General features: G+C 46.3%; 1 protein-coding gene across 1 annotated transcript in view; it reads right to left on the bottom strand.

Annotated features, from left to right (window-relative positions):
- TLN2 (talin 2) overlaps positions 1-12,015 on the bottom strand; it is a 294,008-nt gene that overhangs the window by 32,013 nt on the left and 249,980 nt on the right. Inside the window, exons 51-52 of the mRNA XM_011967667.1 lie at positions 7,277-7,462; positions 2,980-3,087 (exon numbers count right to left, since the gene is read on the bottom strand). Of these exons, the coding sequence (XP_011823057.1) occupies positions 2,980-3,087; positions 7,277-7,462 (294 nt within the window). The remainder of the gene's footprint in view (positions 1-2,979; positions 3,088-7,276; positions 7,463-12,015) is intronic.

The raw sequence follows: 12,015 nt of genomic DNA, 5'->3' as shown, positions 1-12,015 counted from the left end.
AGCCTCCATGAGATGAAACCTCCTGAATGACCTGTGATGCTGGGTCTCCCTGCAGCAAGTGACCTTCTTCCTGTTACAGAAAAAGCTGCCGTTTACCATCAGGGCTGATGCTGACATAGCGACTGAGTGGCCACTAAGCAGGAGTCTCTGAATGTGTGGCCTGGGACTGTTCCCAGACCTTCTGCAATGTTCCTAGAGATCCTGGACCTCTCGTCCTCCCCTCAGGCGGAGGCCAGCCACCTGCCCGCCCCTCAGACAGATGCACACCATATAGATAAGACAGCCTTGTCTTATTTTGCTCACCCAAAAAAGGTGGGCATGGAGAGGGGAAGTGAGGAGAAAGGAAGCACTTGAGCAGATCCAACACCTCATTCCCAGATACTGGGATAGGGTTTAGGGTCAGCATGTGGTCAGGGAGGTGACCCTGTTAGAGCTCCGTTTTCCTTTCCCCTGAGAGAAACTTCTCCCTAAGACAAGTGCCGGCACCTGCCCTTCCTTACGCAGACAGAATTCCTCTCCCTAAAATAAGCTGTATTTTTGCTGGAGAGTGAAACGGGAGACCTTCACTCCATTTGCATCCAGGCCTGTGTATGTGTCAGACATAAAGCTGGAGGCAGACCCCACACAGTGAGGTTCTTGTTAAATGAGTCACCAAGGGCCAAGGTACAGATCGCCAACCTGAGGCCCATGTGTGCAGGGCCTGGACCCACAGACGTCATGTACATTATCAGTGCTGCACAGGTGCTGGAGAAAATCTGCTTCAACTCAGAAATGGAACTGGGGAGAAGTGGTGAAACAGAAATACGAGGATCCCTGTATCTCCTCCCTTCCCCCAAAATGAATAAGACAAAAGCAAAAGCATGAAAGAGGAAAAATAAGGAGAAATGGAGCAGAGGGGGAGAGCTCCCATTTAGGAGGCAGAGGGCACTGCTACTGCAAGCCCACTGTTAGCAAGTACCATCCACTAGCCAGAAACGGCACCTTCCCAGTAGCAGACTTCTTTTTTTTTTTTTGAGATGGAGTCTTGCTTTGTCACCCAAGCTGGAGTGCAGTGGTGTGATCTTGACTCAATGCAACCTCCACCTCCCAGGTTCAAGCGATTCTCCTGCCTCAGCCTCCCGAGTAGCTGGGATTACAGGCACCCACCACCATGCCTGACTAATTTTTATATTTTTAGTTGAGATGGGGTTTCACCATGTTGGCCAGGCTAGTCTTGAACTACTGACCTCAAGTGATTACGAGCCTCAGCCTCCCAAAGTGCTGGGATTCAGACGTGAGCCACTGCGCCCGGCAAATTTCAATAAGGCATTCAGCAAATGTTAGCTTGGCCACAAAGCCCTAGGTTTCCAGACATGCTCATTTCATCCTTAATACACTGCCTGTTTAACATCTGAGGAAACTGCACCCCAGACAAGACAGTGGCCATGTAGCCACTTACGTGGCAGAACCAGGATTTGAACTTGAGGCTTCTACTGATTGCACCCTATTGTCCAATTTTTAGTTATAACAAAGTTCTATATGACTCAGAATATATTGTTCCATAATGAAAAAGAGGTCTTTGGAAAGCCTTGCTGGTGTTCTCTTTAACCTGAATTTCCTGCTAGGCACACTTACAGACTGAACACTTTAACTACATCCCAACGTGTCTAGCTGGAGGCTCTTGCCTGTGAATGCTGACTGGCTAAGATGTCTTTCCTTGGCCTACGTATGATACACTGATCTCTATTCACAAGGGTTCAGACTTTGCGAGCTCAATGTTAGTAACCCCAGACTGGCTACTTTCCCAGAAAATGCACTTCAGAATTGACCACAGTTACCTGGATAAAGAAGAAAAATAATGATCCCTTAAATGACCTAAAACGTTTAGCATCAGCAGATAATTTATTTCTAAGAAGGAGGCAGTGAAATGCACAGAGCTGGGAATAGTAAGAATTGAGATTTGGATCCAGCTCTGTTGCTGAATAGCTGGGTGACTTCAACCAAGGGACAAGCTTTCTGGGTCTCAGATCATTCCTTTGGCCTATACGCCTCACAGCTGCACAAGGACAGAATGAGAAAACTTGAGAATGCCCAGCAAAGGAAGGGCTTGGCATTTCTCCTCTAGATATGTGAATTATGTATCTAAAGGTGGCCTGTTGGATCTCTTTTGTTAGGTTTGGTAAGAGCAAGGGCAGTGATGCAGGGGAGACATCATCAACTCTCTTCTGGGGGTGTCCCTGACTATCGAGGCCTGCCCTGGACCTTACATGGTTCTCAACATGGTTCCTGAACTCAACAGAGACAGATGCACACTGTAGATACTTCTTGGTGCTCCGTGGTTTGGTCCTTAGAGTCTGTAGCGAGTCAAGCCTCCTTAGGAACTGCACAAACTGAGGCTCCCACGTGGGCAGCCCACCCGCCATGAACATCTACGCCCCTGCCTGGTGTCTTCTGCTCATGCCTTCTTAACCCAGCTCCACACTGGGCACACTGGGCTGGGGGAGTCATTCTCGATGGGATCTAAGCCATTCATTCGAGGATGGGAGGAAGTTGTGAAGGGCTGGCGGGTCACCTGTAGCAATGGCAGCCTCCCTAACATGCCACGGAGGCTGGCATGGCTCTGTCAGAAGCCGTCTGTGTCCTTGCAGGATGTACTGGGGGCTTCCGAACAAGACCTCGTGATACTTTTTCAGGTTGGCACTGGCCTCTCACCCACTTACTCTGCTCCCTCCTCTTTTACATGCTAATCCTGCCTTTCAGGTGCACAAGAGAACTGGGCTTTCCTGAATTCTAACTGCAACTTCATCCAGACTGCACTTTTTAGCTCAGTGTGCTGGATCAGTGCACCAGGGGAGATTCCAGTTCAATCCAGTCCCAGCCTCACAGTGGCACTGGACAGGGCTCTGAGAGAGGTCCTCCCAAGGAAAGCATAGTTCCAATCAGCCAGGGCAGCTGGGGGGACACAGCTACTCCCCAGCCCTGACTCATGCACTTTCTTACCACCAAGACGTGCTCCAGGAGGTCCAAGTAGCCGAGGGTGCACTCCGTCCCGAAACGCAAGGCTCTGGTTCTCACCTCGTCACTGACATCGGGGTGGAAGGATGCTTGCTGGAGAGACAAAGGAAGGTTGAAATCTTAACATGGGAAAAGCTAGCAGTATTGGGCAGTCCCAGACTCAGAGGCAGGAGACCTTAACCCTGGTGACCTCGAGAAACTGCCCTGACTCTCTGGACAGAAGAGGTATCTCTCCTCCACATCCTCCTGCCACCTCCCACCTGCCCACAGCAGGCCTTCTGATGCAGTCTGTGCGTAGACTTTGTTAGTGCCCTGCAGCCAGATGATAGAAACAGCTCAATCTGGACCTTTGTTCCTCCTTTTCCCACCCCACATTTTTTTGAAATGCAAAAAATTCCACGTGCACAAAAACATCCAGCAAGATTCATGATCAGTGCTTACAGCTGGAGACTTACTGACCTAGGGTCAGCCTTGCCTCTCTTTAGCAGCTTAAGGGGTCCTGAAAGCCCCTGTCTGCTCACAGGCTAATGAAGCCCAGGCTCTCACCCCTGGGCCTGACCATGCTACAGTCCGTGAGGCCTCTGTGACCGAGCCCTCTAGCTCCTGGGAAACTCCAGATAGCGAGCTCCCCAGTACCCTAGAGGCACCATAACTCATCTCATGTTATACAAAAGTCGAGATACACAAACCAGCACACATGCTTAACAGAGCATCTTGAGCTTTTTTCTTGTACTTATGACCTGCTAACTTGAGTCATTCATGATTACATCATTTCTGAAGGGATACCCATTCAGAGTCAGCAGATAAAATGCACCCAGTTAAATTGGAATTTCAGATAATCGATGAAAAAAATTTTTTAGCAAGTATGGGACACCCTATTTTGTATTTGTTAAAACTAGCAACCCTACCCCTTCCTTCTACAGCTTCCCTCTGCAAAGAAACTGAAGGGCTTGCAGAAATACCTAAAACTACAAAGATATCACTAATCAGGACAAATACAAATCACACATTAGGACAAAAGGTAAAGGCTGAGGGTGAAGCCCAGGATCCATGTTTTATCCACTCAAGCCCCTCTTCCTAGGAACGGGAGTGCTGATGGGAATACCTTGGGCTCCCGCCTTGACTTCCCCCCAATCCCTGGACAGAGTGGGGCTAATTCTCATGGCCAGCATGTTATGTATGAGCTAGGTTTTCCTCATCTGAGGACTAATGGGCTCAGAGGCAGGAACCAAGAACCATGCTCCCAGCCACCCACCATCACCTGTTATTCATCCTCATACCCCTGTGCCGCGAACGGAGAGGCACAAGGCCCCGCGTCTGTTTGATGAGACAACACTGTGGGAAGATACAGGCCCAGATGCTACTCAAAGAGTCACTTCCAGCAGGTTATGTGCAAGCCCCTGTGCAGGGAGTGGGTGAGGTGGAGCTGAGGTGCTTGCGTGCACTGCTGGGGGCTCTGTAACTGGGTAGAACCCTTTGGGAGAATAATCTGGCACTAATTAAACTCTTATACTATTGGACCCACTAATTCTATTTCTGGGAATCTTGCCTAAGGAAATAATCCAAAGCACAGAAAAAAACAGATATGCCCAAAGATGTTTACTGCAGTAAAGTTCATGATTTTTTAAAAATGTAGACAGCCTAAATATCTGTCAACAGTGGGAAGATAATATTCATTAACGGTACTTTGTAGTCATTAAAAAGTCAGCAATATAGCAACACAGAAATAGCTTTATAACATTAATCATAATAGTAGATATAAAATTACATCTAATATACACGTGTGCACATGAAAGTAAGACCAGAAAGAAATACGCATGAGAATTAACTTAGGGTTTAGGTAAGTCTTTCTCTCTGCCTAAGGAACCGCAGTAATCCTTCCATTCTAAGATGAGCCAGTATGTAATTTTCTGCCCCTCCGTGTGTGGGCTGAATAGGGTAGCCAGGGAAAAGGCAGAGCTGGACTAGGGCGACTAGGCCCTTCTGCTTGGCATGTAAGGCTTCCGTCTTGACTACCACTCAGCACCCCAGTTTTCCTGTCTATGCATTATTGCATGCACTCCCTTTCGGCCAGAGACCTCATTTCCTTTTGCAAAGGGGTGAGGGATACAGGAGACCAAGGGAAGCAGAAATGTTAATAAGTTCGCTAAGTCAGTCCTATCCTAACAGGAGCATCAGGGCTCAGCAGTGACTCCTGTCGAGTCTGATTTTGGTGGGTGAAGCTGACGTTCAGGCTTCAGCACTCTGGCTGCTACCTTGTCCTGCAAAGCCCAGATAATGTGACCTGGGGCCAAGATGACAGAGAGGAGCTGAGGATGGCCAAACAGCACCCACACTGTTCTACCTGAGCTCCTCCCCAGAAAACAGGGGAGCACATGTTAGAAGAGACTTAAAAATCTGAGCTGCATTCCCTTTAAAAAGACCATTTAATCATGGTTTTCTTTTTTCTGTTCAGTTTCCCCTGTTCATGTCTGTAGCTTGGGGACAAAAGCGTCTGCCACGCATCAACCATAGCGACCTTGAGCACTACATCTGGGAGGCCCTGAGTAGCAGAAGCAGAGTGGCTGAGGACGCAGGAGAGCCAATTTCAGTTCTGGTTCTGATAGTAAATAGCTGTGTGACCTTGGTCATGCCACTTCTCTCTCTGAGCCCACTTCATCATGTGACAAATAGAATCATTACTCTCGCCTTTCTCATATGGGATGAAATGAGAGATTATCTATGACAGCCCTTCTAAAATTTTGGGGTGCCGTGTGTGTACACCCCAATGCACGCAGGCCTTATCTTGCTAGGTAAATACTCCTCTCTGATAGAGGATGTAACCCCTTTGGCAGTTATCACTTCTGGTAGGTGGACTCCATCGAGCATATCAAAGTGGCCAATACTTGCAGCCTCAAGAGAGAGAGACAGAGTCCTAACTCCCTGATCTAGCAGCCCTGGGTCCTTTCTGAAAGTGGAGTCTTTCCAGCCCTGTTTCTTCCAGCCCACCCTCTTCTCTGCACCCTCCATCACACCCAGGGGTCCCGTAAATGTGGTACTGTCTCCCAGGGTTGGGCCCTTGCACACAAATTCCCTCGTTGCTCCCTTCTGTACCTCCCTCTCCTTCTGAGGAGCCACCAAGAAGATGTAAGAGTTGGATCCTGCAGCAGCAACTCCAGCTGAACTCACTTTACCACAAAGAATGGCTCTGTTCCCTCAGACCCCACGCTGTAGGAGCAGGTCTTCAATTCTGGGTCAGTGCCCGCCCTCACTCACCATGGCAGGGGATCATCAATCGATCGCAGAGCAGAAGTCAGAGTCCCTGGGGGCAGGGCTGTCCCTAGAAGGGTGAAGGCCTGGGGTGGGGGCTCTTACAGTTCACTTTCCTAATAGATCAAAAATAAAGGTTCCAGACCCTGGGTCTCCACAGCTCCCTCACCAAGCACAGGCTCAGGGCAGTTGCCCCAACTATCCACCCAAGGAGCAGAGGAATTTTTCCAAGATGTCTAGCACAGACTGCGAAAAGTAGCTCCCCAAGTTCCGCTGTATTCCTCCAACTCACTTCCTCCCCGGGGATGGCAACACCTCTCCTAGTGCACAATGACTGACCTATGGAGGTAAGAAAGGGTCCAGCAGAAGAGCGAACAGTTTCCACTTGGAGGAGCTGGAACCAAGTGCTGCAGTCCCTATCCACCACCCTCGGAGAGGCCTCCACCACACTCTGCAAAAAGGCCTCCTGCCTATTTAGGAAGAACTAGAATGAAGTGGGAGGATTAGGGCCAGCAGGGCTGACTCCATCCCCTCTCAAACACAAAACTGCCTTAGAGAGTCATTTCCCACAGGCTGGTGCATATGCCATATTCAGCGTGCATTTTTTTTTTTTTTTTTTTTAAAGGGACAGGGTTTTGCTCTGTCACCTAGGCTGGAGTGGAGCAGCATAATCATAGCTCACTGCAGCCTTGAACTCCTGGGCTCAAGTGATCCTCCTGCTATAGCTACTCTTCTGAGTAGCTAGGACGACAGGTGCACACCACCACACTTGGTGATTTAAAAAAAATGTTTTTAAGAGATGAGGTCTCACTGTGTTGCCCAGGCTGGTCTCAAATTCCTGGTCTCAAGCGATCCTCCTGTCTCAGCTCCCAAAGTGTTGGGATTTCAGGCATGAGCCACCACAACTGTCCCTGTGTGCATTTTTATTACAAAGTTTAAGGTTCTGAGCCCCTCCCCGTTTTCAGACTACACCAAGCAACCCAGTCATGACAGAGAATCATCTATGCATCCAAAACAATGCCAAGGTCTTTACCTTGCAAGCCGTCAACATATCTGACACGGCTTTCCGGCTCAGGTTGGCAGTAGCAATCACGTCCTCCTGTCTACACGAGTTTCCAGCTGCCACGGCTTTGGTTGTCGCCATGGTGATGCCTTTCGTCATCCTTATGGATTCTTCAGGTGATGATGTCTTTTCAGGTACATCTTTTGACTGGAACAACTGGAAGTCAGAAACAGAGAGGTTAAAAAAATAAAAAAGGAAAAGAAAAAAATAATTTATTCTTCTCCAACCAGGCTGTAGCCTGTGTCTGAAATCTGAGCCAGTAACTGGAAGAAACTGTTGCATGGCAGGAAATTAGAAATCTGAGTACAGTAATATGGTTCTTGTTTTCAAGATTCTCCTGGACAAACCTCTTGTCCTATACTAAGCATTCACGGGAACAATATGGTGAGGGAGACGTATCTAGAGTGTTCACCTGTTGGTCTGCAGAAACTGACACCCAATATTTACACACTACCCATCCTGTGAAAGGTTGTTGCATGGCTTCATTGTTCTCTTCCCCCATCCCTGCTGGTGCTTTGGCAGTTTCCATAAACTCTCAGTTCCAGTGCTGGTTTCAGGGTAGGACTGACCTGGCCGCATCACTCAGGACTCACCTCTCTCTCTCTAAGGGGATGTGAGGTTGGGGGAAATGAAGCATCAGTTCCTTCTATTCTTAGCCTGTCTTATAAATATAACTGCATAATTGTGCAGAGGTGTTCATGTCGAGTGTGCCATGGTGACACTCTGAATTATTTAGCAATCTACCCACCCACTCCCTTTAGAGAGGCTGAAATAAATTCATCATGGTAAGTCAATATCCCATTTCTGCTTCATGCTCATCTGTTCTGGCTCTCTAACATGAGCAATTGGTACCCTGGATGTGTGCTGAATGTGCATCTGTCCCTACATGAGGGCCCCTAGCCTAGGTGGGGCTGCCCTGTCTTCAGCCCTAGGCAACCATGTTTCAGCAAGGAAGGCCTCCCTGATGCAGAAGAGCGGGCTCAGTCGGTATCCCACAGAATGCCAACCACTGTCAAACATCACTGCCCCCTGAAAATGGGCAGCTGCAATTAAGCAGTCTAAGATCCCAAATCCCCACTTCACCCTTGAATGTTACAGTGGAATGAAGGCCACACGCAGAGTCCTTCACACTAATGTGATCCTCATGACACATGTTGCATGGAAACCCACGATCTGGGTAAATTTTATTCAGTCGGCATAAAATTCAGTGATCCCGGCTCACAGGAGCCTCGACCTCCTGGGCTAAAGTGATTCTTCCACCTCAGCCTCCTGAGTAGCTGGGACTACAGGTTCATGCCACTACACCCGCCCAACTTCTTAATTTTTTGTAGAGATATGGAGTTTCCCTATGTTGCCCAGGCTGGGCTCAAACTCCTGGGCTCAAGCAATCCTACTGCCTCAGCCTCCCAAAGTGCTGGGATTACAGGCATGCACCGCCACGCTTGGCCTCTGGGTGAATTTTAAATCACACTGGTACACTTAGAATAACCCACGTGTCCGTAGTTTCCCAGCATAGCTCCAAATTTCAAGTCTCTTCGATCACCACCATTAGGCCTGCCTATGCATGTCAGAAGCTGTGTTCACAGGGGTGCCTGTGCCACCCCATCCCTAGCTTCAGGAGGCTCAGCACAGAGTGAGAGACTCCATTTGTTTGGGAGAAAGTAATTATCTGGTAATCCAGATAATTCTTCTGGATCTTATCCAAGACCATCAAGGTGGTGCCTCTGTGAGTCTGCAAAAACTACAGTGTTACTGAGCTTGGTGTGCCCCCCGATGCAGATTTGGCTTAGATCATAACATCCAAGTCCTTTTGAGTACCTGGAAAGCCTTCCCAAGAAAGACGGGTACAAACAAGCCTAGACTGTGAAGACTATAATAAATACCTAACTCTTCAATGTCTAGACACAAATGAACACCTATAAGCATCCAGGAAAACATAACCTCACTGAATCAACTAAATAAGGTACCAGGGACTAATCCTGGGGATGTGTGACCTTTCAGACAAAGGATTCAAAAGAGCTGTGTTGAGGAAACTCAAGATTCAGGATAACACAAAGAGGGAATCGGAATCCTATCAGATACATTTAACAAAGAAATTGAAGTGATTAAAAAGAATCAAGCAGATATTCTGGAGCTGAAAATGCAATTAACATACTGAAGAATGCATAGGAGTCTTTTAATGGCAGAACTGATCACATAGAAGAAATAATTAGTTGAGTTTGAAGACAGGCTATTTGAAAACATAGAGGAGACAGAAAAGAATACAAAATAATGAAGCATGCCCACAGGATCTAGAAAATAGCTTCAAAAGGACAAATTTAAGAGTTATTGGCCTTAAAAAGGAGGTAGAAAAAGAGATGGGGTAGAAAGTTTATGCAAAGAGAACTTCCCAAACCTAGAGAAAGCGATCAATATCCAAGTACAAGAAGGTTAGAGAAGACCAACCAGATTTAACCCAAAGAAGACTACCTCAAGGAGTCGAATAATCAAACTCCCAAAGGTCAAGGATAAGAAAGGATCCCAAGAGCATCAAGAGAAAAGAAACAAATAACACACGATGGAACTTCAATATGCTTAGCCGCAGACTTCTCAGCGGAAGACTTACAGGCCAGGAGAGTGTGGCATGACATATTTAAAGTGCTGAAGGAAAAAAACATCTACTCCAGAATAGTATAGCTGATGAAAATAGACAAATGGGATTACATCAAGTTAAAAAGCTTTTGCACAGCAAAGAAACAATCAACCCACAGAACAGGAGAAAATAGTTGCAAACTACCCATCTGACAAGGGGTTAATAACTAGCCTGTGTAAGGAGCTCAAACAATTCTACAGGAAAAAAATCTAATAATCTGGTCAAAAGATGGGCAAAAGGTCTCAACAGACCTTTCTCAAAAGAAGACATACAAATGGCAAACAGGCATATGAAAGGGTGCTCAACATCATTCATCATCAGAGAAATGCAAATCAAACTACAATGTGATATCATTTCACCCCAGTTAAAATGGCTTATATCCAAAAGGCAAGCAATAACAAATGCTGGCAAGGATGTGGAGAAAAGGGAACCCTTGTGCACTGTGGGTGGGAATGTAAATTAGTACAACGACTATGGAGAAGAGTTTGGAGATTCCTCAAAAAACTAAAATTAGAGCTACTTTATGATCCAGCTATCCTACTCCTAGGTATACACCCAAAAGGAAGGAAATCAGTTTATTAAAGAGATATCTGCACTCCCATGTTTACTGCAGCACTATTCACAATAGCCAAGATTATATATATGAAATATATATGAAGTAAACTGCAATAAACATGCGAGTGCAGATATCTCTTCAATATTGTGTGTGTGTGTGTGTACCATTGTATATGTGTATCCATTCATCTGTTGATGGACACTTAGGTTGCTTCCAAATCTTGGCTACTGTGGTACACACACACAATGGAGTACTATTCAGCCATAGGAAAAAAAAAAATGAGATCCTGTCATTTGCAACAACATGGATGGAACTGGAGGTCATTATGTTAAGTGAAATAAGCCAGGCACAGAAAGACACACTTTGCATGTTCTCACTTATTTGTGACAGCAAAAATTAAAATAATTGAACACATGGAGATAGAGGGTAGAAGGATGGTTCCCAGAGGCTGAGAAGGGTAGTAGGGAGGTGGGAGGTTGCGGGTGGGAAAGTGGGGAGGGATAATGGGTACAAAAAATAGAAAGAATGAATAAGACCTAATATTTGATAGCACAGAGAGTAACTACAGTAATAAATAATTGTACATTTAAAAATAACTAAAAGAGTATAATTGGATTGTAGCACAAAGGATAAATGCTTGAGGTGATGGATACCCCAATTATCCTGATGTAATTATTATGCATTGCATGCCTGTTATCAAAATATCTCATGTAACTCCTAAGTATAAACACCTGCTATGTACCCGCAAAAATTAAAAATAAACAAAAAACAAAAAAGGAGCTGTGTCTGGATTTTGGTAGCAAACACTCAGCCTGTGCAGCCAGGTGAGTGCCAGACAGTGGTACTTATGGCACCATCAGTTTTTCAGTTACTCCTGTATTTTTTAGTTTCTCCTTTAAAGCATGAACTGAGCGCAACATCAGTCAAGGCTAGATTCATTAACGATATGACAAGAAAACCCAAGTTTGTCACCCAAACCCTGCGGAATTGCTCTACTATTGTTTCCAGTGCTCTAGGGTTGCCTTTGCAGGTGACTCTTTAAAGGTGCAGAACAACTGGCAGCAAAGGCAGGTATCCCTCTTCCCCCAAAAAGTTGAATCTGTGATCAGACCTCCTATCAAAAAGAAATCTGTTTGAAGCTACTCATTTTCGGCATATTTCTGTGTGTGGGGATTAGAATGAGCCAATCCACAACCATTGTGGGATCATAAGAACAGCAGGTATCATCCACATTGCAGTGACTCCAGAATGTCCTTAACTCTGCAATGCTGGAACAAGTCAGAAACGAACAAGGTCAATTTCTCTTACGTCAGATGACTCCAACGGAAGGAAGCTGGATTTTAAAGGGAAGTGTCTCAGGTAAAGGCTTCCAGGCTTTTCCAATAGCAAACGGCAGACTTCCAATTCTGCATGTGTGCGGGTACCAAGAGCACTCTGCATCAAGAGAGGCTGTGCACTGTTCACAGGATTAATGCTCCAGGTAAGCGCAGTCATACTGACTTTCCCTTTTTCCAGGAATCG

Source organism: Mandrillus leucophaeus, unplaced genomic scaffold (genome assembly GCF_000951045.1).
Source record: "Mandrillus leucophaeus isolate KB7577 unplaced genomic scaffold, Mleu.le_1.0 Scaffold12, whole genome shotgun sequence".
Lineage (NCBI taxonomy): Eukaryota > Metazoa > Chordata > Mammalia > Primates > Cercopithecidae > Mandrillus > Mandrillus leucophaeus.
The sequence above is the reverse complement of the archived record's forward strand: the minus strand, read 5'-3'. Positions and strand labels throughout refer to the sequence as shown.